Source organism: Trachypithecus francoisi, unplaced genomic scaffold, assembly GCF_009764315.1.
Source record: "Trachypithecus francoisi isolate TF-2019V2 unplaced genomic scaffold, Tfra_2.0 Lachesis_group5, whole genome shotgun sequence".
Lineage (NCBI taxonomy): Eukaryota > Metazoa > Chordata > Mammalia > Primates > Cercopithecidae > Trachypithecus > Trachypithecus francoisi.
In genome coordinates this window covers 26,053,515-26,079,908 of record NW_022681470.1, presented here as the reverse complement: position 1 = coordinate 26,079,908, position 26,394 = coordinate 26,053,515, and the positions used below count along the sequence as shown (strand labels likewise).

At 35.6% G+C, this 26,394-nt stretch overlaps 1 protein-coding gene across 4 annotated transcripts in view; it reads left to right on the top strand.

Moving 5' to 3' along the window:
- NME7 (NME/NM23 family member 7) overlaps positions 1 to 26,394 on the top strand; it is a 235,379-nt gene that overhangs the window by 51,672 nt on the left and 157,313 nt on the right. For 3 of the 4 annotated variants that reach the window (XM_033198961.1, XM_033198963.1, XM_033198959.1), the window contains 3 exons: positions 4,939 to 4,989; positions 9,684 to 9,891; positions 21,274 to 21,379. In XM_033198961.1, coding sequence (XP_033054852.1) covers positions 4,939 to 4,989; positions 9,684 to 9,891; positions 21,274 to 21,379 — 365 coding nt within the window. The remainder of the gene's footprint in view (positions 1 to 4,938; positions 4,990 to 9,683; positions 9,892 to 21,273; positions 21,380 to 26,394) is intronic. The other variant, XM_033198960.1, reaches the window with a different exon arrangement.

Below are 26,394 nucleotides of genomic sequence, written 5' to 3'. Positions count from 1 at the left end.
TGTAGCAGTTAGGCAGATCTGGCTTCAATAGTGTTCTTATGTTTCTCCACTAGTTTTTGTTTGTTTTTGGTCAGCTATCTTCTTAATGCTTCAATAAATCATTTATTTCTGGATTTATTCCATGGGTCAGTTGCATTTTTGTTTCTGTGAGAGCAGGGACAGTGGGGAGCAGTAGACATTCAAGTCAGCTTCAATACATCTGATTCCAAGAAACTTGAACACAACACCCTCCATTTTACCCTGATAATGACATGTTTAATTGGAATATTTTCCTTTTGTATGATCTCCTAGTTTACATATTTTCTAGAGAGAGAGGAGGCTTACATTTCAGAGCACAGTATTTAGACCAGATTGCTTGTAACTGTGCTACTTACTAGGTGTGTGACTGAACAATTTACCACTGTGTTTATTTCTTCGTTTGCAAAATGGGATTTATAATAGTACCTATGTCATAAAGTTGTGATGAGGGTTACAGGAGTTTAGCGTCTCTATACTTCCAGTGTCTGATGACTTGGTATCCAACTTCCTGTGGTAAAGATGCTCTTTGTTTATCATAATGGCCCTATAGCACATGAAGAAAGATGCTAAAACCAGCGAACACTTCAAGAGCACCATAGGGTGTACATTTGCTAGTTTCTTTGAAACCTTAAATCTTGTTAATTCCACCCATGCCTTATGAAACACTTCATTCTTTGGAGTACCACAGATGCAAGCCCTTCTAATTACTTGTTAACACACCTATTCATTTGTAGTTATACATTTCCTTTTCTCATAGTCTTCTGAACACAAATCTCTTACCAAATCATTTTCACTGGACCCTCTGGAAATCAAGTTTCATTGTGAACAAATATCCCTATGTCCATAGTGTCTTAACAGAATGTATCCTCGCCCACACATTTTTAGTTTAGTTGAAATCTGACCCTTCTCCAGGGACATCCCTTACCTTTTAGTCCTGTAGGCTGCTCACTCAGGAATGTTTCTTGTGTCACAGGGTCATGATATAGCGTGTTTTAGCTCTCTCCTAAAAATCTGTACTCTTCTTCATCCTTGGAAATTCATGTTATTTAGTTGTTTTACCACCCACTGAGCCTCATTTCCATTCTACAGTTCACAAACTCCACATTTGTTAAAGATTTGGACACTTTGTTTAAAGTTATAGTCTCCTTCTATTCCAGTGTCTCCTGACAGTTGGGATGACTTCAGCATCTCTGTGAGTGATCATACAGGGCTCTGTTCTATTTGCTTTCCCATCTCAGTGACTGTCACTATGATTTTGATTAGGTATTCCTCCAGAAACGTGGTCTCGCTTTGTTGCCCAGGCTAGTCTCGAACTGGCCTCAAGTGAGTCTCCTGCCTTGTACTCCCAAAGTGCTAGAATTACAGGCATGAGCCACTGCATCCAGCTTGTTGTACTTTTCTTTACAATTTTGCTTGAGTAGTCCCATCCATGTCCAAATGATCACCTACCACTTACTTATAGATTAATTCCAAATACATCTTCAGCCTTGACTTCTCTCTACAACTGTCAATCTGAAAGTGATCCTAGATTCATCTTGCTGCTCCCCCATTCCTCATACCTACCTGATTTATAAATATTTTTACTTCTGCTTTCTGTATATCTCTGGGAGCAATACTCTCCTTATGATTCCTATTGCAGCCCCTTAATTTAGGCATTTTATAGATTCATATTCAGGCTTTCAAAGTATCAAAATAGGCTACTGACTGATTTGTCTACTTCTTGACTTACTACCTTCTATTCCTTGATGGCTCATTTCCTACCTAAAGATTGCTCCATGCCATTTTCTTATTGCCACTAGAATGGACCTTATAGAATGAAAATTTGAACATGTTACCACTCCCTTCCTTAAATCTGTCAGTGGTTTCCCATATGCAGGAAGAAATGGACAAACAGACGAGCTCTTTGATGGAGTATACAAGACTCTTAGTCATCTGGACTCACCTACTGTAATAGCTCTAAGAGGATACTTAGGTTTCAGTTCCCTGAACATGTTGTGCTTTATCCCATCTCAGTTCTTTTGTACGTAATACTGTACTGTCTTGAATGCTCTGCCTTGTCTTCTGTCTAGTCCATTCCTATTCATCATTCAGAACCAACTCAGGTGTCTCATGGAAACTAATTCCCAAGAAAACTTAACTGCTTATGTAATCATTCATATCAGTTCATGTATTTTTATTAGTATGGTGAGCTTGGGATTTCATCCAATTTATAAGCAAGGAAGTTACCTGTAACTCTTCCATGGATGTTAGCAGATGACATGAGACTTCTGAGTCAGAGACAAAAGACTATTATGGTAGAGCAAGCAGCATGAGCATCGTGTTTATATTGGTTCTCCTTGCCTCCATATCCTGTAGGAATAAAATGACCTAGGCCTAGGTGTATACTGTGTATGTAGAGGGTGGCATCACAACTGAGGAGGGGTGAACTTGGGTTACCAGCTGTTCCATTAGCAAGCAATAAACAAGCCTAACTCTTTATACTGAAGAGAGGCTTTACCTTATCCCTCAAGGTTGCTTGTTGCAAACACAATCCTGAGAAATGACACTGATAAAGATCAGTCAGGTCCTTGCATTCTTGGCATACCCAATAAGACAAGTTAGAAGAGAGAAACTCACCTGGAGGAATTTCTCACAATGTATGCATCTTTTCTAAAATTGTTTGTTCAAATGTCAGTTCCCCCATGATGTAATATCCAGAAGATAGCTGCTGAGTTCTTTATGACTTTGTAATTCTAGTTCTTGGATCAGTGCCACAAGGAAGGTAGGCATTAAGTAACTATTTCTTGAAAGAGTTAATGGATAGATCCTTGTGAAAGAACGGTTAGTTTCTTTATAAAAACACAACAAAACATAACAAAACAATAACAAAAAACTTCTCTAGATAGTGATTCACTTGTTAATACTTATCTCCTTCTAAGCCTTTTAAGCAAAAAATTAGGTAAGAATGATGGGAAAACATTTATGAACTCTCATCCTGGTTTCAATTTTAGATTTTGAATGGAGATAACTATGGAATCAGGGACATGTTGGATGAAAACAATGAAGCATTTTTAGTAATGGATTGAGGTTTTTCTTTTCAAGGATGTTCAAGATTATGGTTGTTTTTTCCTTTCTTGTAGTTCAGTTTTTTTGTGTGTTTGAAAAGTTTAGAATTGGTTGTTTTAGTGTTCTTCTGCTAACTCTTCTAATTTATTCTCCATGTGAGTTTTTCAGTCATTCAGTTTTACTCCATTTTAGACTGTAATGCAATATATACATATCTCTTTTTTTGTGAGTTTTTCTATTTACCCTCTGGAATGTTGTTCTGCAGTAGTAGTAGCAAGAGCATAAGCAGTCAGAAATTTGCAGAGAGCTTTAGGTTCAAATCTTCTTATCTTGTCCTTACTAGCTTTGTGAACTGGACAAGTTATGTAACCATGCTGAACTTTATTCTTTTCAAATGTAAAATGAAGGTGATCACACCTATTTCAATGTATTGTTGTAAGGAATAAATAGAATAATTTAATCATGGCTGTAATTGGCTCTAGAAAAATTAGAATTTTTTCTCCTTTGCATGTCTCAGGATGAATTTTATTCTCTATATTGGCATTACATATTTCATAATCTCTTCATAGCCAAATGAATGTTTAAGTACATTTGGTTAGAATGAGAGTATGTGTGATGTAACTTGTTATATAAATTCATTTTGTAATATGCTGATAAAATCTTAAAAGCATTGCATATTAAATTAATTCTCAAGCCTGAAAGGTTGATTCTTTGCTAGGGAACACGTTCCAGTTTTTAAAAGTAGTTAATGTTTACATATATTTGTCACATACTGTGAACCCAGTTCAAAGCCTTTAGGAAACTACACAGATTTAGGAGAGTCACCTGGTTTGCTTTAAAAAAAAGTTTTTCAGAGTTTTTAGCTAATGAGTTTAAAGTGCATTCTTTTATTGCCTGTGTAGATATTCTTTAGTGGCAATATGAATGTAAAAAGTAAGTCCCTGTTACAATTAATAAACTCTGAATTCTAAATGTTTCCATATTCTGCCGTTTTTTGATGATGTCAGTTAAAGCATTAGTAACCAATAAAATTAAAACAAATTAAGATACAGAATTTCTCAGGCAGCTTTTAAAAACACGACTGTATAGTCTTTCCTTTGGAGAGACCTAGCTAAGAAAAAAAGCTGTAAACATTAAGTTAAAATTCTAGCCTAAACTCTTAAGTTTAAAGCCTGTGGAAAAAAAGTGACAAATTTTTAATTAGAAGATGGCTTTGCATTTTTTGGATGCAACTTATTTAGACTTTAAAAAACAAGTATTCTCATTGGTCAAATATTAACCTTTGTTTCTAGAATGTTCAGGATGCTGTGAAAAAAGATAGATAAGGCCAGGTGTGGTGGCTCATGCCTGTAATTCCAGCACTTTGAGAGGCCGAGGTGGGTGGATCACCTGAGATCAGGCGTTTGAGACCAGCCTGGCCAGCATGGTGAAACCCGTCTCTAGTAAAAGTACAAAAATTAGCCAGGCATTGTGGCACACACCTGTAATTCCAGTGACTTGGGAGGCTGAAACAGGAGAACTGCTTGAACCCAGAAGGTGGAGGTTGTAGCAAGCGCCAAGATCGTGCCACTGCATTCTGGCCTGGGTGACTCAATCTGAAAGAAAAAAAAAAGAAGAAGAAGATAGACCATATATAACATAAGTAGAAAAGTAAATATTGCCTCCTACGTTAATTTTTATTTACATCGCTATTACTCATACTTACAAAATATTTTAAAAGAGAGGCTTTGACAGAATATTTGGTGAAAAATTATTAATTAAAATATGAATTAGTATAGATTGAGAGGATTTTATCTTTATTTCATTAATGTAAGCTAAAGTAATAAGTGTTTTCTTTTCTAATTCTTAACTATTGGCATTTTGATTATTTTATAGGAAAGAAGCATTGGATTTTCAGGTAGATCACCAATCAAGGCCCTTTTTCAAGTAGGTCCTTAATTTGGGGATTAGTGGCATATAAAGGAGGATATCCTGGTAAACTATGGAGTTATATTTTTAAAATTTATTACATGAAAATAATCTGTCAGAAGGGCCATAGCAACATCTTGCAACTGCACAGAATTCTAAGAATTGCACTCTCTGTGTTTTTATTAAGAATTCCTATATTTTATCATTAAAAATCTTAAACTTTAGTTAGTTGCAAATAGGATAATTTGTTTACATTACAAGAAGGGTAACTTTTAAAATTTTTGGCTGATTAAAAATGGAGTGATAATTATATTTGATGTTCAATATTTTTGTTATGCTTTTGTGTTTGTGGGGCTTTTAATTTTTTTAATTTGTATTTTTTATGTCAACTTTTACTTTAGATTCAGGGGGTACATGTGTGGGTTTGTTACCTGGGTATATTGTGTGATGCTAAGGTTTGGGGTACAATTGATCCCATTACTCAGGTATTGAGCATAATACCCAATACTTAGTTTTTCAATTCTTGCTCCCTTCCCTTTCTCCCACTCTAATAGTCCCCAATGTCTGTCGTTGCCATCAGTAGATATTATTGTCCACGAGTAGCCATTATTTAGTTCCCACTTACAAGGAAGAACATATGGTATTTGGTTTTCTGTTCTGTGTTAATTTGCTTAGGATAATGGCCTCCATCTCCATTCATGTTGCTGCAGAGGCCATGATTTCACTCTTTTTTATTGCAGCATGGTATTCCATGATATATATGTACCACATTTTTTTAATCCATTTCACCACTGACAGGCGCCTAGGTTGATTCCATGTCTTTGCTATTGTGTATAGTGCTGCAGTGAACAGGCAAGTGCATGTATCTTTTTGGTAGAAATATTTGTTTTCTTTTGGATATATACCAGTAATGGGATTTCAGGGTCAAATGGTAATTCTGTTTCAAGTCCTTTGAAAAAACTCCAAACTATTTTCTACAGTGGTTGAGGTACTAATTTGCATTCCCGTCGACAGTGTATAAGTGTTCCCTTTCTCTACAGACTTGCCAGCATCTGTTGTTTTTTGACTTTTTTTAAAAAAAGATTCAGTTTCTATTTTAGATACAGGGGGTACATACGCAGATTTGTTACTTGAGAATATTGTATGATGCTGAGGTTTGGAGTATGGATCCCATCATCCAGATAGAGAGTATAATACCCAATAGGTAGTTTTTCACACCACCTGCATTCTCTCCTTTAGTAGTCTATAGTGTCTATTATCCCCATATTTGTGTCCATGTGTGTTTAATGTTTAGCTCCTACTTGTAAGTGAGAACATGCAGTATTTGGTTTTCTGTTTCTGGATTCATTTGCTTAGGATTGTGGCCTCCAACTGTGTCCATATTGTTGCCAAGGACATGATTTTATTTTTTTATGGCTGTGTAGAGTTCTGTGTTATATACCACATTTTCTTTATCCAGTCTATCACTGATGGGCACTTGAGTTGTTTCCATGTATTTGCTATTGTGAATAGCACAGCAATGAGTGTATGAGTGCATGTGTCTTTTCCGTAGAATTTCTTTTCCTTTGGGTAGATACCCAGTAATGGAATTGCTAGGTCAAATGGTAGCTCTGTTTTAAGTTCTTTGAGAAATATCCACACTGCTTTCCACAGTGTCTGGAGTAATTAACATTCCCACCAACAGTGTATAAGCATTCTCTTTTCTCTGTAGTCTTGCCAGCATGTTTATTTTTTGACTTTTTAATAGTAGCCATTCTGACTGGTGTGAGATGGTATCTCATTGTGGTTTTGATTTGCATTTCTCTGATGATTAGTGATATTGAGCATTTTTTCATATGCTTATTGGCTGCTTGTATGTTCTTTTGAGAAGTGTGTATTCATGTCTTTTGCTCATTTTTTTAGTGGGGTTGTTTCATGCTTGTTTGATTGTTTAAGGTCCTTACAGATTCTGCATATTTGTCCTTTGTTGAATGCATAGTTTGCGAATATTTTCTCCCATTTTGTAGGTTGTCTTTTTACTCTATTGCTAGTGCAGAAGCTTTCTGTGCAGAAGCTCTTTAGTCCCACTTGTCAATTTTTGTTTTTGTTGCCATTACTTTTGAGGACTTAGTCATAAATTCTCTCCCAAGGCCAATGTCCAGAATGGTATTTCCTAGGTTTTCTTCTAGGATTCTTACAGTTTGAGGTCTTACTTTCAAATCTTTAATCCATCTTGAGTGAAGTTTTGTATATGGTTAAAATTAGGGGGCCAGTTTCATTCTTCCACTTATGGCTTGATAGGTATACCAGCACCATTTATTGAATAGAGAATCCTTTCCCCATTGCTTATTTTTGTTGACTTTGTCAAAGTTCAGATGGCTGTAGATGTGTGGCTTTATTTCTGGGTTCTCTATTATGTTCCAGTGATCTATGTGTCTGTTTTTGTACCAGTACCATGCTGTTTTGGTTACTGTAGCCTGTTGTACTTTTAAATTATTTTGGTAGTCTTGTATACATAAAGCAATGTTCATGGAACCCTTCTATTTTAACTAAATAGTCTGATATATATTTTGTTCCTTGACATATAACAAATAATATGTTACACTGAATCTATATATTCTAAATATTTGACATGTAATTAAATTTAAGTGAATATTTTGCATACTCATGTTACTGTTGACAAAGAGTATTTACACTTCTAATAAGAAAGAATGTTATATCAGCCAAATGAAATGGCCATGGTAGACATGTTATTTGATATCCTGCACTGAGTAGTGGGTTTTAAAAAAAATTTATATAAGAAAATTATTATGCTATGGATTATTTCAAATCAAGCATTATAAAATATTCCTAAGTCTTGTTAGAATAGCCATATACAATTTTCTAGAAAATTGGTGGAAATTATCTTTTGGTATAAACTTTGTATATGTTTATAGAATTGAATTACAACTCCTAGTCTAATGATTTATATGTGACTTGCATGCAGTAAATTTTATTATAAGAATGGATAAGGCCGGGCGCGGTGGCTCAAGCCTGTAATCCCAGCACTTTGGGAGGCCGAGACGGGCGGATCACGAGGTCAGGGGATGGAGACCATCCTGGCTAACCTGGTGAAACCCTGTCTCTACTAAAAAATACAAAAAACTAGCCGGGCGAGGTGGCAGGCGCCTGTAGTCCCAGCTACTCGGGAGGCTGAGGCAGGAGAATGGCATAAACCTGGGAGGCGGAGCTTGCAGTGAGCTGAGATCCGGCCACTGCACTCCAGCCTGGGCGACAGAGCGAGACTCCGTCTCAAAAAAAAAAAAAAAAAAAGAATGGATAAACTAGTTGACTGTTAATGAGAATGATGTAACAATAGACTAGGTGAAGTAATTGCATGAAACAGTATCTATGATCAGGCACATCATTCCCTGTATTGTTACATGCCATGTTCATAGGCTTGTTTGATTGTGTGTTTTGAGAATTCTGTATTAATAGGGCATTAGATTGTAAGTGTCTTGAAGGGGGGATTTTTTTTTTTATGGTACAGAGGCTGATATGTTGTAGGTAATTATTAAATGCTTACTGAGTGAATAAACATGGTTTGCTCCCTTGATTTGGGTTTTTTTAATCTAATGGTTGGTCTTGGGGGTTTTGTTTGTTTTGGCATCAAAGGTTTGGCAGAAAATGTATAAGGAGTTATTATAGACTTCTTAGGGTAGAAGATAAGAATACTTTTTTGTACATACTATTTCTTAGAAATATTCTTCAAAACGAATGAGAGTGTTTTAAAAAGAAAGTACTGAGGGGAGGTGACATGTAACATGGTACTGGGTGGAAGGAAATGTGTAAAAAATATTCATAAGTTAGTGGGCACAAAACAGCCTGTCACACCATGCTCCTTTCTCCAGGAGGGTCTCTTCTCTCTACTTTGGATGAGAGAAAAACATGGGCTTACTCTAAAAAGTACTATGTCCCTGCTTAATATAGTCAGAGGGAGGATGTCACTTATTTCATAGTTAAACTTGTCATTGCATCCTGTACACATACAAAAGTAGAAAATAAAATGAGATACTGTTTTTTATACCTTGGGGGACTGTGACTCAGTGCTAGATTTTTAATCAAGAACCTATGCATAAGCTTTAATAATTTAATACAGAAATAACCCAGAGTAGTTTTTACACTAATAAAAGGATATTTCTTGAAGCCTGCTGGGGTTTTTTTTTTTTAAATCACCAAACCAACTCAGTGTTTATTGATTGAGAGAGTTCTTTGTCAGTCTTTGAGTTCTAATAGTTTTACACAAAAAAATTAATAAATTCTTTCTAAAAATATGTTACAAGGCATCCATCCCTGTCATCAATTTGTATATTGTGAAATTGTACTTGACTGCAGTGGTAAACACATGTAAATAAAAAGGAAAATCCTCTGTACCTGTTAGGGCACTGGGAAAAGCATAGGTCAACAATATGCATTTTAAGTCATGAAATAGTCTTAATTTAACAGAACAGTGATTTTTCTGCTAACAGTAATTTGACATTACTAGTGATTTGAAGTGAATTGAGCCACTGCAAGACAGTCAATTTATGAAAAATTTATCTTGCCCATGTAAAATTAACTATTCTCAATGGTTCTAAGATTATTAATATTCATGTCTATGTTGAAATAATCCAATTTAAATATATCCTGTTGTTAAGATAGATAACTAGGTCAACAGAAAAAAGAAGCAAACTAATCTTCTATCTGTTTTGCAGTGAGCTGATCCAGTTTATTACAACTGGTCCTGTTATTGCCATGGAGATTTTAAGAGATGATGCTATATGTGAATGGAAAAGACTGCTGGGACCTGCAAACTCTGGGGTGGCACGCACAGATGCTTCTGGAAGCATTAGAGCCCTCTTTGGAACAGATGGCATAAGAAATGCAGCGCATGGCCCTGATTCTTTTGCTTCTGCGGCCAGAGTAAGGAGTTTTAAAAATATTTTAATTCTCTTCTAGTTCTTTTAAATGTTTTATATGAAAGTAAAGCATTTCTGTCACTGGTGACTTAGGGTGGATTTATGCCACTGATCTAGTAGTAGAGAAAACCTTTGACATTTTTCCTAGTATCAAACAGTGTTTCAATATGTCTCCTTTGTGAACTGGTAACCTGATCATGATCAATGTAAGTTTTCTCCAATAAAACACTTCTCATCCTGTTTCTTGTTCCAAAGACTTAAATTACTGAGGATCCTAAATGTTTGAATTATTGAATTCATGTAAGAATACCAGTTTATGGCTAGCAGATATTAAAAAGAAGATATAATTGGAGATATTATAAAGAAGATACAATTGGAGATATTACCTTTTGATTCAGACCTAACACTGTACTTTCAAGCTTAACATCTTATTATTTTCCTATATATACCTAGTGTTTATGAAAGTTTCTCTACTCCTTATTTTTAAATCCATATAAATAAAGCATTATATTAGATTTATGCTGAGGTTGAATTAATGAAGTGTAAGTTTATTTTTAGCATTGTGAGAAGTGTTTCACTTAAAGTAGTTTTTAATCTGGTCGTGTTTGCAATGAAACAATATTAGACAGTTTTATAATTGATTTCCTTCTTTTTCTTACCATTTCATCAGCAAGTCCCTTCAGCTCTTTCAGAATAAACCCTGAATCTGATCATTGTGGTCTAAATCACTAATGTATTTTGCCAGAACTGCTACAATAGCCTCCAAATTATTTTTTCTTTTCTTACACTCAATTTATGAAAATTTTACCTTGCCCAAGTACAATTAACTATGCCCAGTTATCTTTTAAAGACAAATCAGATTAACATTCACCTGCTGAAAACCCTTCAGTGAATTTCTGTCTCTTCTAGAATAAAATCTACAGTCTTTATTGTAGCCTCCAATGCTGTATCTAGTCTGGCCCTTATCTGTCTCTAACTGTATCTTTGATCAATCTCTATCTTAATCACTGTGTTCCAGGCACACTAACCATCTCACTATTCCTTGAATAGCATATTTCTGTCTAGAATAGTCAACTAACAGCAAAGAGGACAGTGTGGTTGGATAGGAATGAGAGAGGGAGGAAGAGGGTGAGAGGTTACAGAGGTAATTAGGGGAAAGATTATATGGTCTTATAGGCCGTAGTAGCACTTTAACATTTCTCTCTGAAAAAATAGAGCCATTTTAGGATTTTGAGCAAAGGACTGATATGTTCCACTTGCCATTTAAAAGGATCATTCTGGCTGTTGCATTAAGAATGACTATAGAGGCCAGGAGTGGTGGCTCACGCCTGTAATCCCAGCACTTTGGGAGGCCAAGGCGGGCAGATCAGTTGAGGTCAGGAGTTCAAGACCAGCCTGGCCAACATGGTAAAACCCTGTTTCTAGGAAAATTGCTTGAATCAGAGAGGTGGAGGTTGCAGTGAACTGAGATCACGCCACTGTGCTCTAGCCTGGGTGACAGAGTCAGACTCCATCTCGAAAAAAAAAAAAAAAAATGACTATAGAGGGCAAAAACGGCAACAGGGAGCCTAATCAGGAGTTTGTTGGAATAACCCAGTGAGATGATTGCTTGGACCTGGGTGGTAATAATGAAAGAAGTATACAAATATATTTTAAAATATATATTAATGGTTGAAGATCAAAGAAACAAGATTTTCTGCTAGACTGAATGTAGAGTATGAGAAAAAGATACCAAGGATTACTCCAAAGTTCTTAGCCTGGTTAACAGAAGGATAGAATTTACATAAACTAAAATGAGGCAAACTGTGGCTAGAGTCAGAATGAGTGGACAATCAGGAGTTACGTTTTGGACATTTATAAACTTAACCTGTTTGTTAGTTATCCAATTAGACTGATGAATGAAAAAAATTAGTATACAGCTTAGAGTTATCAGCACATAAATGGTATTTAATGCCGGGAGACTGGTTGAGATTACCAAGGAGAAGGTGTAGATAGAGAAGGAAAGAGCACCAAAGATGAAGCTGCCTCTCGAGAAAAGGTCAAGGAGAAGAAGGCAGTAAAGGAGGTTGAGGAGGAGCCACCAGAGAGGTAAGAGGAAAAACTGAGAGATAATTATGCCCTAGAGGCCAGGTGAATCAAATATTCTAAAATGAAAGAATGACCAGTGGTGTCAAATAAGGCAGATATATCAAGTAAGAAGAGGACTGAGAATGGATTGTTAAATTTTGCAATGTGGATATCATTGGTGAACTTTGTAAGGTCAATGTTGATGGGGAGGTAGAGGCAAAGCCCTGTGTGGAGTAGACTTAAAAGAAAATTGTGGGACAGGAATTAGAGTTAGTGAATATAGACAACTTTTTCTTTTGAGGAGTTTTCCTGCAAAGAGATGAGGTGGTAGCTGTCAAGAAAAGCAGGATCAATTTTTTTTTAAGATGAGAGGTTTTAGGTAAAAAATTGATGATGTAGGAAAAAGAGGGAGACTTGTTGGAGCAATTTCATTAATTAGGCAAAAGGAAATGGAAATTAGAACCCAGGTGGAGAGATTGGCAGGCGCGCATCTCAGGTACTCGTCTGTAGCAACAGATGGGAAGGGAGAATATGTGAACACAGATGCTGATTCTTAAGTAGGAAGCAAGATCAAAACAGCTAAAAGTGAGGATGAGGGATAAGGTATTGGTTGGTCTGAAGGGAGAGAAAAATATGTGAAATGGTCATCTGGAAAAGGAATAAATCAGGGAAATGTAGTGTGTGATTGCTATGCTGAATTAATGGCCCATCTCGTGTTCATGGCCATGAATTATGAGTGTGGTTCTCCAGCCGGTTCAACTGCATAGCTGAAGGTAAGGAGTAGGTGGAGAGTTGGCTTTAACCATGGCTGTGGTTTTGTGAAACAAATGTGATGAAAGTGTTAAGGAAGTTAAAGATACCTGCAAGAAAGCAATTATAGTCTTTGACCATATCTTAGTAGCAGACATTTACTGTAAAAGTGGTATTGTTTGTATAGTTAAATTACCAATCATATTTTATTTTATTTTATTTTATTTTTTTTTTTTGAGACGGAGTCTCGCTCTGTCGCCCAGGCTGGAGTGCAGTGGCCGGATCTCAGCTCATTGCAAGCTCCGCCTCTGGGTTTACGCCATTCTCTCGCCTCAGCCTCCCGAGTAGCTGGGACTACAGGCGCCCGCCATCTCGCCCGGCTAATTTTTGTATTTTTTTTAGTAGAGACGGGGTTTCACAGTGTTAGCCAGGGTGGTCTCGATCTCCTGACCTCGTGATCCACCCGTCTCGGCCTCCCAAAGTGCTGGGATTACAGGCTTGAGCCACCGCGCCCGGCCACCAATCATATTTTAAAGCATCATAAAAATAATCAACATAACTAATTAATGAAGGAAATAATTGAGGCTGAACTGAAAGTCACTACCATGTTTACTGATATTTCCTGTATTTTACTGATATATTTACTGATATTTCCTGCCTATTTCACCTTATGGCATCCATTTCTTTTTTGTTTCTACTAGATCATTTAATAAATTTGAGCACAAATATACTTGTCAGATTTTAGTTATATCTTGTAGTGGAGCAACTTTTGCTAAGTTAGCTACTGTCTTAGTCCATTTTGTGTTGCTGTGAAGGAATACCTGAGGCTGGGTCGTTTATATAGGAAAAAGGTTTATTTGGCTCATAGTCCTGATGGCCAGGAAGTTCAAGATTGGGCATCTGCATCTCGTGAGGGTCTCAGGCAGCTTCCACTCATGGTGGAAGGTAAAAGGGAGCCTGCATTTGCACAGATCACATGGTAAGAGAAGAAGCAAGCCACAGGGAGAGGCATCAGGCTATTTTTAACAACCAGCTTTCAGTGGAACTAATAGAGGGAAAACTTGCTCACCTCGGAGGGAGGGCATTATTCTATTCATGGAATTTACCCCTACTATCCAAACCTCCCATTAGACCCCACCTCCAACATTGGGGATGAAATTTCAACATGAGATTTGGAAGGAACAAACATCCAATCCAAAGCAGCTACCACTGCCATTTAACCTAAAGAAATGTCTTAAACATATTTGTTTATATTTTGTGCATTTAATTTTTTTAACCTCTTTCTGCTGTTAGTCCCTGAAATATCCTATTATTTGTATGAACCCTTTAGGATATATATATATATTTTTTTACCCTTGTCTTGGGAAGAGTGAGTGTTGTTGACATTATGTTAGGTGGCTCTAAGAATTAAGGAAAAATATTGTAGCTGGAAAATAGAGCTTATGTGAAGAAGCAAAGACCATAGGTCTTAAAAAATTGAAAAACATCACAGCCCCAAACGTATGCAGCCCCAAACAGCTTCCTCTTTACCTTGAGTTCCTATTAGTTATTGTCTAATTTTTGATTCCATCTTTCCAGATTTTACCAAAACATAGACTTATACTCGCTGTTTTCATTCCTCAGCTATCTTTGACTACTCATTTGTGAGCAATTGTTAAAGTTTGGCATTATTTTCATCAGTCCTGAAAATATTGTCTTTAGAGACCATGATTTGTGTCTTACTAATTGGTTTTTCTTCCTTCACTTGTCCTTTCAGACGTTGGTATTGTGCAGGCTTCTCTTACTGGCTTGCTCCTTTTCTTGCTCTAATTTTCAGTTTCCTAGTCTGTAAAATAAGATCATGATTGAACCTGCATTGTAGTGGTCTTTGAGGATTAAATGAAATTATTTCAGCGCTTAGTATAGTACCTGGAACATAGTATTTAATGAATGGATGTTATCTTTTATTATTAATATTTTACTTTCATGGTGCTCCCCAAACCTGTATCTGTAATTTGTACTGGATCTAATATTGATATACAAAAATCAATAGTAATCTTGATATACTTGAAATAACCAGTTAGAAAATGTAATTTTAGAAGAGATTTCCATTCACATGGTTAAAAAAAAGTCTATGACACCTAGAATAAATTGAACAAAAGATGTGGGAGATCTTTATGGAGAAAATTATAAATATTTATTGTGGACAATAACAAAAGACATAAATAAATGAAGATATATGCTACGTTTATGAATGGGAAGAGTCAGTATCCTGAAGATAGCAGTTCTCTCCAAGTTGATCTATAAATTGTGTAATTTCATTCAAAATCTTAGAACAGATTTCCATGAAGTTTAACAAACTTATGAAACAGCCAAGGGCCCAGAACAGTTAAGACAGTTTTGAAGAGGGAGAAAAAGATGTGGTGATGATAGGGTGAGACTTATTTTAAGGGATATCAATACTTTTCATAAATCTTTAGTAGGAAAAACTGTGGTATTAGCATGGGAGTAGGCAAGTATATCAGTGCAACAGTCTAGAGTGCTCAAGAGATGACCCACATATAATGAGAAGTTGGTGCCATTATAAATCAGTGGACAAGGGATAGATTGATTCGTCAATAACTTGTGTGAGATAATTTTATATGGAAAAATGTAAATTAACTTAAGTTTCTATCTAGGATTGTCCTTACAATTTCAGACTTACATAGAAACAATACGTTTAAAACAGAACTGATTACAATTTTTTTTTTTTTTGGAGACAGAGTTTCAGTCTGCTGTCCAAGCTGGAATACAGTGGTTGGTGTGATAATAGCTCTCTATAACTTTGAACTCATGGGCTCAAGCCATCCACTTGCCTCAGCCTTCCAAGTAGCTAGGACTGCAAGCATATACCACTACATCCAGCTAAGTTTTTAATTTTTTTGTAACGATAGGGTCTTGTTATGTTGCCCAGTCTGGTCTCAAACTCCTGGTCTCAAGTGGTCCTCCTTCTTGACCTCCCAAAATGCTGGAATTACAGGCATAAGCCACCATGCCCAGCCTGTGCTGATTATAATTTACCGAAGTATTCCTTGTGTGTTCGGTACATCTCTAGGAAAGAAATTTGGGAGCCAGTATTCTTTATTCTTCCCTCTTTATCCCCCTAATAGAATCAGCAAAAGATCTTGTAGGTTTTTCTAACATTTCTAAACATTTTCTTGAATTATTCCCTTTCTCTCTATTCCTACCATCACTCTTCTAGTTCTGACCTGGGCTGCTGCAAGAGTCCTGGAATATACTTTTCTACCTCAAATGTATCTTCCACATAGGTTTCAGAACGAGTTATCTAAAAATATTAATCCATCCATCTCATGCCTACTAAAGATATTTTAAAGGACTCCATTATTCCCAGAATCAAATTCAAGCTCCTTGACATAGTTTCCAAAGCATTTCAGTGATCTGTCTCCCAGCCCCTCCTCCAGCCTTACCTTCTATTTACTGTGGGATTCTTGCTCTGTTGCTTTTACTCATTCTACCCCTCTGTGTTGAAATTCCAATTCTCCCTTTGCTCAGGTAATTTTTATTTGTCTTTTAACACTCAGCTCAGAGTTCTTTATATTATGCATACAAATTATTTATCCAGATATATGATTTGCAAGTATTTTCTCATAGTATGTAGTTTGCATTTTCATTCTCTTTAACAATATCTTTGTATGAGCAATTTTTACTTCTGATGAAGTCCAGTATCAGTTGTTCTTTAATGTATTATGCTTCAGGTGTCAAGTCTAAGAAACTGTTCCCACACCTAAGGTCACAAATATTTCATTCTTTATTTGATTCTAGAAGTTTTATAGTTTTAGTTTTTATACTTAATTCTGTGATCCATTTTGAGTTAATTTTTATGTGTAGTACAAAGTATGATCACAATTTGTTATTCTTTACATAGATATTCTTCCAGCATTATGCTAAAAATACTTTATTTCTTTAATTAATTGCTTTTGCACCTTTGTTGACAATGTATTGACTATATATATACACACACATCTGGGTCAATTTCAGCAATTTGTTCTGTTCTATTCATCTACAAGCATACCTCAGAGATAATATGGATTTGGTTCAGACCACCACAATGGAGTGAATATGGCTATATAGGGAGTCCCATGAATTTTTTGGTTTCCTGGTATATAAATGTTATGTTTATACTGTAGGCTACTAAGTGCAATAGCATTATGTCTAAAAAAAAAAAAAAAACTATGAACATATCAATTAAAAATACTTCAATGCATGCTAACAATCATCTGAGCCTTCAGCGAGTCATTATCTTTTTGCTGATCTTACTTTGATGTTGATGTCTGCTGATTGATCAAGGCTGTGGTTGCCGAAGGTTGAGGTGGCTATGTCTATTTCTTTTTTTTATTATTATTATACTTTAAGTTCTGGGATACGTGTGCAGAATGCACAGGTTTGTTACGTAGGTATACACATGTCGTGGTGGTTTACTGCACCCATCAACCCATCATCTACATTAGGTATTTCTCCCAATGCTATCCCTCCCTTAGCTCCCACCCCACAACATGCCCCGGTGTGTGACGTTCCCCTCCTTGTGTTCTCATTGTTCAACTCCCACTTATGAGTGAAAACATACAGTGTTTGGTTTTGTGTTCCTGTGTTAGTTTGCTGAGAATGATGGTTTCCAGCTTCAACCGTGTCCATACAAAGGACATGAACTCATCCATTTTTATTGCTGCATAGTATTCCATGGTATATATGTGCCACATTTTCTTAATTCAGTCTATCATTGATGGGCATTTGGCTTGGTTCCATCCAAGTCTTTGCTATTGTGAATAGTGCTGAAATAAACATATGTGTGCATGTGTCTTTGTAATAGAATGGTTTACAATCCTTTGGGTGTATATCCAGAAATGGGATTGCTGGGTCAAATGCTATTTCTGGTTCTAGATCTTTGAGGAATTACCACATTGTCTTCCACAAAGGTTGAACTAATTTACACTCCCACCAACAGTGTAAAAGCATTTCTATTTCTCCACATCCTCTCCAGCATCTGTTGTTTCCTGACTTTTTAATGATCATCATTCTAACTGGCATGAGATGGTATCTCATTGTGGTTTTGATTTGCATTTCTCTAATGACCAGTGATGAGCTTTTTTCTCATATGTTTGTTGGCTGCATAAATGTCTTCTTTTGAGAAGTGTCTGTTCATATACTGTGCCCACTTTTTGATGGGGCTGTTTGTTTTTTTCTAGTAAATTTGTTTAAGTTCCTTGTAGATTCTGGATAGTAGCCCTTTGTCAGATAAATAGATAGCAAAAATTTTCCCCCATTCTGTAGGTTACCTGTTCACTCTGATGATAATTTCTCTTTTGCTATGCAGAAGCTTTTTAGTTTAATTGGATCCGTTTGTCAACTTTGGCTTTTGTTGCCATTGCTTTTGGTGTTTTAGTCAAGAGGTCTTTGCCTATGCCTATATCCTGAATGGTATTGCTGAGGTTTTCTTCTAGAGTTTTTATGGTTTTAGGTCTTATGTTTATGTCTTTATTCAGCTTGAGTTAAATTTTGAATAAGATGAAAGGAAGGGGTCCAGTTTCTGTTTTCTGCATATGGCTAGCCAGTTTTCCCAACACCATTTATTAAATAGGGAATCCTTTCACCATTGCTTGTTTTTGTCAGGTTTGTTAAAGATCAGATGGTTGGAGATGTGTGTCGTTACTTCTGAGGCCTCTGTTCTGTTTCATTGATCTATACTATTTTAATTTGGAACATTTACAGAAATGATAATCCATTTTAAATTACAAAAGTTTTGGAGAAACTTTTAACTGACCACCATTTAGCCATACTTTTATTATCATAATAAAATTATTAGTACAGATTAATTACAAATGTTTTAGTGAAATTACCAGGAAATCCTATCAGGGTGAAACTTTATGAAGTAGTACAACTCTATATTTTATAATTTGTTTAAAAAATTAAAAAATTATATACCTAAAGCTTTCAAATTGAGTCTGAATTTTTAGTTTTTTGTAAAGCTATTGATATTTATTCTTTCCTACTAGGGAATTTAGGAAAATGTAAAGGGACAAGGATAATAGCAAGAATCTTTGGAATAACAGATTTTATACAAAATATTTTAGGCCCTCAAATCCCAAAGGAACACAGATATTATTTTTGTGACTTTATTTGTTGTATAAAGACTTTCAATTAATTGCCATAACAATGACCTAGTAAAAGCGCTCTTATTCACGTTTCACTAAGAAGATGTATTTATGTAAAATCTTTATGCTTTATAAATAAATATTTATTCAGCATAGGTAAATATGGTACTTGAAAATCTGGGTACTTGGAAAGCTGGCATTTTTATTTTTAGAAATTGAGTGAGAAAAGGAATTAAAGGAAAGTTAAGACAAAAATAATTGGTCAGCTAATTATTAAATAATTTGTTAAACTAGAGATAGAACAATTTAGTACTGCTTTTCACTTTGGAAAGACAGATAATAGAAAAAGTACAGGGTTTTTCGAACTACAGTCACTTGGATTTGAATCCTGGCTTTGCCACTTGCTAACTTGTAAGGGCTTGTTACTTAAGCTTTCTGAGTCTTATTTTTCTCATTTATACACTGGATACATTCATTTTGTTTAGCACATGCAGAATTTTTTAGCTGCTGAATTTCAGTCATTCCCAAACATTCATTGAGAAACTGCTAGTGAACAAGTAATGAAGATGAACTAAGCCCTGGCACTCTCCAACACATATAGGTCAGCTAGATAGGAGAAAACCATCGAAGGAGACTGAGAAGGAGTAGCCAGTGAGGTAGGAAGAAAGGCAAGTAATGAAAACATTCCATAGTGTAGGATGTGACAAACTGTGTCAAATACTGTTTGGTAAGGTAAGGTGAGGGCTGAGAGTAATTAACCAGTGGACTTAGCAACATGGAGGTAGTAAGGGATTTTAATGAGCAGCTTTGGTGGAATGAAAGCCTAATTGGTTATGGGTTTAAAAGAGACTATAGGAGAGGAAGCAAAAATGGAAAAGAAAGACATTTCTTTTGAGTTTTGTTGTGAAGGGAACAGACCAATGGGAACTCTCAAAAGGGCATGCCCTTTCCAGTTTCCTACTCTGTCATGTTCTCTTGTTACACCACTTCTACTTCATTCCTTCATTGATCATCTCCAGGTCCCTGTAGGTATTTGAATTTTCATCTGTACCATAAAGGTTCTCTCGGACCATGCAATCAAAGCATCTGGTACAGGACTAAAAGGGGTAGTTGCTGTTGTTATTAATTAAAAATAATAATAAATAATGGTAGCAATATGATAGAAAGGCACTTGATATCTTAGGAATAGAACACTTTTTATTCTAATGTCTTACCACTGGAAATGCTCAAGTATATACACTACTATTTGAATAATTCTTCATTGTCGTTGTGTTTAAAAAAATGCTGATCAGTGTGGCATATTAACACATTCTATAATCTTTTTATTTTAAATTTAATGAAAAATAAATACAGTTAACCCATAAACAACACAGGTTTGAACTACACGGGTCTACTTATATGTGAATTTTTTTCAATGGAAGGGTTGAAAATACAGTATTTGCAGGATGTGAAACTTGCATCTACATAGATTTGACTTTTCCTAAAAGCAGGTTCCACAGGGCTGACTGCGGACTTGAGCATGCATGGATTTGAGTACACACAGGGATTTGAGTACCAATCGCTTATATATACCAAGGGCTATTTGCATTGAGCCAGGCATTGTTTTAGGTGCTATGGATCCTACAGAGCTATGCAACTTAGTTCCCTTTTTTTCAAATTTATAATTTGATGGAAGGCAAGTACCCCAATAACTATAACTTTGGGGGAGTAAAGGTTGCTGACAGGAGGCATCAGGAAATGCCTCCTAGTGCTAAGTGGTATTTGAGGTGGCTCTTTACACATTGGTAAGGTTCTTTGGAGCTTGGGTCAGAGAGTTTTACAGGGAATAGTAAAAATAATAGCAGTGAAAGCTTAGGGGCAGAAAAGCATCTAAGTAATTAAAAGAACTGATTAGTGTGACCATCTTTATGGCTAGTTCAAATTGTTGGGTTGTCATATTAGTGAACCACATCCAATGTGAATAACACAGCCTAAATCTGTTTATAAAACATGGATCATTTGATTTTATTTTATACTAGGCCTATAGTTAGTTTTAAGTAGCTGTAGTTCTCAGATTCCTGATATTAATCTCTCTTCCTATAAAATTTCCTAGTGTTAAATTTTATTTTACACATTTTAATGAAAAATTTAAAATTAAATTTGTGTCTAATTAACTAATGCTTTGGGGAGAATAAGAACTTTATAATGGTATTTCCAATATTCAAAATTTATTAAGTCTTTGCTTTGATTGATAAGTCTTTATATGCTCTTCTGGTTATAAGTCTTGAAACAGGGTTAATCTAATCAGTGTGTCTTTGTAAAACTCATTTTTAGAAAATCTGAAACAAAAAATTTAGATGAAACTCTAAAAGTAATTGCATGATCCTCCTCCCCCACAGAAATATCTTGTAAGTTCCAGCTAAGAGATCACATTTGTCAAAATCATTTCTCTCTGTTTTTAGGAAATGGAGTTGTTTTTTCCTTCAAGTGGAGGTTGTGGGCCGGCAAACACTGCTAAATTTACCAATTGTACCTGTTGCATTGTTAAACCCCATGCTGTCAGTGAAGGTAAGTGCTATGTTGAGTACACTATATTCAATACATTTTTTTTAATAGGAGAGCAATGTTTATTTTCTTGATGTACTTTATGTATAGAAATTAAAGTATACTTTTAGTGTTTCCATTTTTTTTCTTTGAAGGCACTTGAATAAAGGTGACAAAATATAAGGGAAAATCTGTCTAAATCTCTATTTGTCTTTTTCTTTGTGCATTTTTAGGAGGTGTTCTTTGAGTTGCCGATCATGCTCAGGCTCAGTGATACTGTTGCAGGTCTTGGTTAATTGACTTTTAGTCCGTCTCCTCTCTTTCCAGTCACAAACTGTGATTCACTTAATTTACCTAATTAACACTCCTTTTTTTTTTGAGACAGAGTCTCGTTCTGTTGTCCAAGCTGGAGTGCAGTGGCATGATATTGAGTTACTGCAACCTAAACCTCCCGAGTCGCTGGGACTACAGGCATACACCACCATACCCGGCTAATTTTTGTATTTTTAGTAGAGACAGGGTTTCACCATATCGGTCAGGCTGGTCTCGAACTCCTTGACCTCAGATGATCCACATACCTTGGCCTCCCAAAATGCTGGGATTACAGGCATGAGCCACTGTGCCCAGCCAATAGCACTCCTGTTGTACAAATTAAAACAACATCTGCCATACCTCCAGTATACCCTTCCTGAGAAAGCTAGAGAAATTTCCTTCAGTTCTTTGTATCTGAAACAGTTCTTTGACATATGTATGTAAATACATGTTTGCATATATACATATAGAGAGAGAGATAGTTTGCAAGTTATTTTCTTATTTTTGTCTCAATTTCTTTATTTTATTTATTTTAGTCTGGTGTATATATTTTTGTTAAGTATCTCAAATCTTTTTGGAAGTAAGATGGTATATGGTTAAAAAGATCACCCTTAAAAAACTAAAATATACTAAATAATATACAGAAGTGAATGGATTTAAAAATTTTATGTCTTCTAAGTATCAAAGTAATCCATGTATATAGTAGAAAAATTGGAAAATAAAAAACCATTAAAAACGGAGTAAAAACTTACTGAATTCCAATCACCTGAAGATAGTCATAGTTAATATTTTGATGCATTTCCTCCAAATCCTTTTTTTCTGCATTTGTATGTGCATGTGTGTACACTGATACACATGAATGTAATGGTTGAGATGTAGGTCTATGGGTTGTTGTTTAAATATAATTTTTGTGAGCATTTCTGGATGCTGTTAAGTCCTTATTAATATTTTAATAGATTATTTAATATTTAACAACAATTGTATAAATGTAGTATGGTATTTGGATACTTAGGTTGTTTTCAGTGTTTTCGTATTAAAATTAAAACTTTGAAGAATATCTTTATACATAAATATTTGATGATATCTCTAATCTTTTCCTCTGGCCAGCTTCCTAGAAATGGAATTACTTGTTGGAAGGATATGAGCCTTAAAGATCTTGCTGCATAATTAATACTTCTTTAATTATTTAGAAAGTATTTTAGTATATTGTAAATCCTTAGGACCATGATTACAAGGAACTAACATGCAGCATGGGTAACAAACACTTATGGAGAATATACCACTATGTGCCAGGTAGCAGACTGGTTCCTTATACATTATCTTTAATCTTCACAGCAAGTTTGTCAAGTAGGTAAATTTGTTGCTCTTTTCCACATAGGCAAGCTAAGGTTCCATGAGATTAAGTTGTTTCTCCTAATTTAGAATGGAAATCGAGGATGCGAACCCTGTTTGTTTGTTTGTTTGTTTTTAATCTCCATTCTGTTTCCTCTATACTCTATTGCCCCAACAGCAATAGCCACAAAAAAGTCACATGGAACATGGTTAGTAACAATTCCATAGGAAGTGATAGTAATATTTGAAATGGCTGGTGTTGAAAATTTATGGAAAAAAATCTGGGATTTTATGTTTCACTCATTTTTCTTAGCTGGGGAGATTGTGTATGTGTGTGTGTGAGTGTCTACACAGGTGTAGTATCCCTAATCCAAAAATCTGGAACCCAAATTACTCCAAACTCCAAAACTTTTTGAGTATAGACATGAAGCTGAAAGGAAATGGTCATTGTAGCATTTTCAACCACTGGTTTATGTTTATTGGATTTTTGAATTAGGGATGATCCACAAATACGTATCTACAGATATTTCAAAATCCAAAAAAAATTGAAATCCAAAACACTTCTTGTCACAAGCATTTCTGTAAGGAATATTCAACCTGTACACACACACGTGCACACACATACACCCATGTATATTTATGTAAATATACATATATACATGCACACACATAGTGCACTCACATTTTGAAAAAGTTCTTGTTTTTTGGCATCAACTTTTTAAAAAGCTTATCCTTGACATCTTAAAATGTTTTATTCAATTTAATTTATCTGGTCTAATCCTTTTAAAGGAAAAATATGTTGCAAGGAGACTGAAATAAAATAAAGTGGCATAGAATACATACTAGTTGTATACTTTAATAATTGCACATATAGCTGGAAGAACTGGTAGCCACATGGAGAAAATTGAAACTGGACCCCTTTCTAACACTGTATACAAAAATTAACTCGAGATGAATTAAAGACTTAAATCTAAAATCCAAAACTATAAAAACCCTGGTAGAAAATCTAGTCAGTACAATTCAGGACATAGGCATGGGCGACAATTTCATGAATAAAACGTGAAAAGCAATTACAACAGAAACAAACATTGCCAGATTGGATCTAGTTAAACTAAAGAGCTTCTGTACAGCAAAATGAACTACCATCAGAGTGAATAGACAGCCTACAGAATGAGAGAAAATTTTGCCATCTATCCATCTCACAAAGGTTTAATATCTGGAATCTACAAGGGACTTAAATTTACAAGAAAAAACAACCTCATTAAAAAGAGGGCAAAGGATATGGACAAACCTTTTTATAAAGAAGACATCCATGCACCCAACAAACACATGAAAAAAAGCTCAATTCAAATTGCTAAATAGAATAACCAATGCAGAGAAGAACATGAATGACCTGATGGAGCTGAAAAACAGAGCAAAAGAACTTCGTGAATAATACACAAGTATCAGTAGACAAATTGATCAAGTGGAAGAAAGGATGTCAGTGACTGAAGATCAACTTAATGAAATAGAGAGAGAAGTCAAGATTAGAGAAAAAGGACTAAAAAGAAATGAACAAAACCTCCAAGAAATATGGGATTATGTGAAAAGACAAATCTGTGTTTGATTGGTGTACCTAAAAGTGACGGGGAGAATGGGACCAAGTTGGAAAACACTCTTTAGGATATTATCCAGTAGAACTTCCCCAAACTAGCAATACAGACTGACATTCAAATTCAGGAAATACAGAGAACACCACAAAGATACTCCTCGAGAAGAGCAACCCCAAGACACATAATTGTCTAATTCACTAAGGTTGAAATGAACAAAAAAAATGTCAAGGGCAGCCAGAGAGAAAGGTCAGGTTACCCACAAAGGCAAGCCCATTAGACTGACAGTGGATCTCTCTGAAGAAACCCTACAAGCCAGAAGAGAGTGGGGGCCAATATTCAATGTTCTTAAAGAAAAGAATTTTCAACCCCGAATTTCATATCCAGCCAAACTAAGCTTCATAAGCGAAGGAGAAATAAAATTCTTTACAGACAAGCAAATACAGCACACTGAGGGATTTTGTCACCACCAGATCTGCCTTACAAGAGCTCCTGAAAGAAGCACTAAACATGAAAAGGAATGACTGGTACCAGCCACTGAAAAAACATACCAAATTGTAGAGAACATCGACACTATGAAGAAACTGCATTAACTAACAGGAAAAACAACCAGCTAACATCATAATGACAGGATCAAATTCACACATAACGATATTAACCTTAAATGTAAATGAGCTAAATGCCCCAATTAAAAGATGCAGACTGGCAAATTGGATAAAGTGTCAAGGCCCATCAGTATGCTGTATTCAGGAGACCCATCTCACTTGCAGAGACACACATACGCTCAAAATTAAGGGATGGAGGAATATTTACCAAGCAAATGGAAAGCAAAAAAAGCAGGAGTTGTAATCTGAATCTCTGATAAAACAGACTTTAAACCAACAAAGATCAAAAGAGACAAAGAAGGGCCTTACATAATGGTAAAGGGAACAATGCAGCAAGAAGTACTAACTATCCTAAATATGTATGCACCCAATACAAGAGCCCCCAGATTCATAAAGCACATACTTAGAGGCCTACCAAGAGACTTAGACTCCCATACAATAATAGTGGGAGAATTTAACACCCCATTGTCAATATTAGACAGATCAACGAGACAGAAAAATAACCAGGATATTCAGGACTTGAACTCAGCTCTGAACGAAGCAGACCTAATAGACCTCCACAGAACTCTCCACCTCAAATCAACAGAATATACATTCTTCTCAGCACTGCATCACACTTATTCTAAAACTGACCACATAAGTGGAAGTAAAACACTCCTGACCAAATGCAAAAGAATGGAAATTATAATGAACTCAGACCACAGTGCAATCAAATTAGAACACTCAAAACTGCACAAAATACATGGAAACTGAACAATCTGCCTCTGAATGACTACTGGGTAAATAACAAAATGAAGGCAGAAATAAAGATGTTCTTTGAAACCAATGAAAATGAAGATACAACGTACCAGAATCTCTGGGACACATTTAAAGTAGTGTTTAGAGGGAAATTTATAGCACTAAATGCCCACAAGAGAAAGCAGGAAAGGTCTAAAATTGACACCCTAACATCAAAATTAAAAGAACTAGAGAAGCAACAGCAAACAAATTCAAAAGCTAGCAGAAGACATGAAGTAACTAAGATCAGAGCAGAACTGAAGGAGATAGAGACACACACACAAAAAAAACCTTCAAAAAATGAATGAATCCAGGAGCTGTTTTTTGAAAAAAAATCAACAAAATAGATAAACTGCTAGCCAGTCTAATAAAGAAGAAAAGAGAGAAGAATCAAGTAGATTCAATAAAAAGTGATATAGGGGAT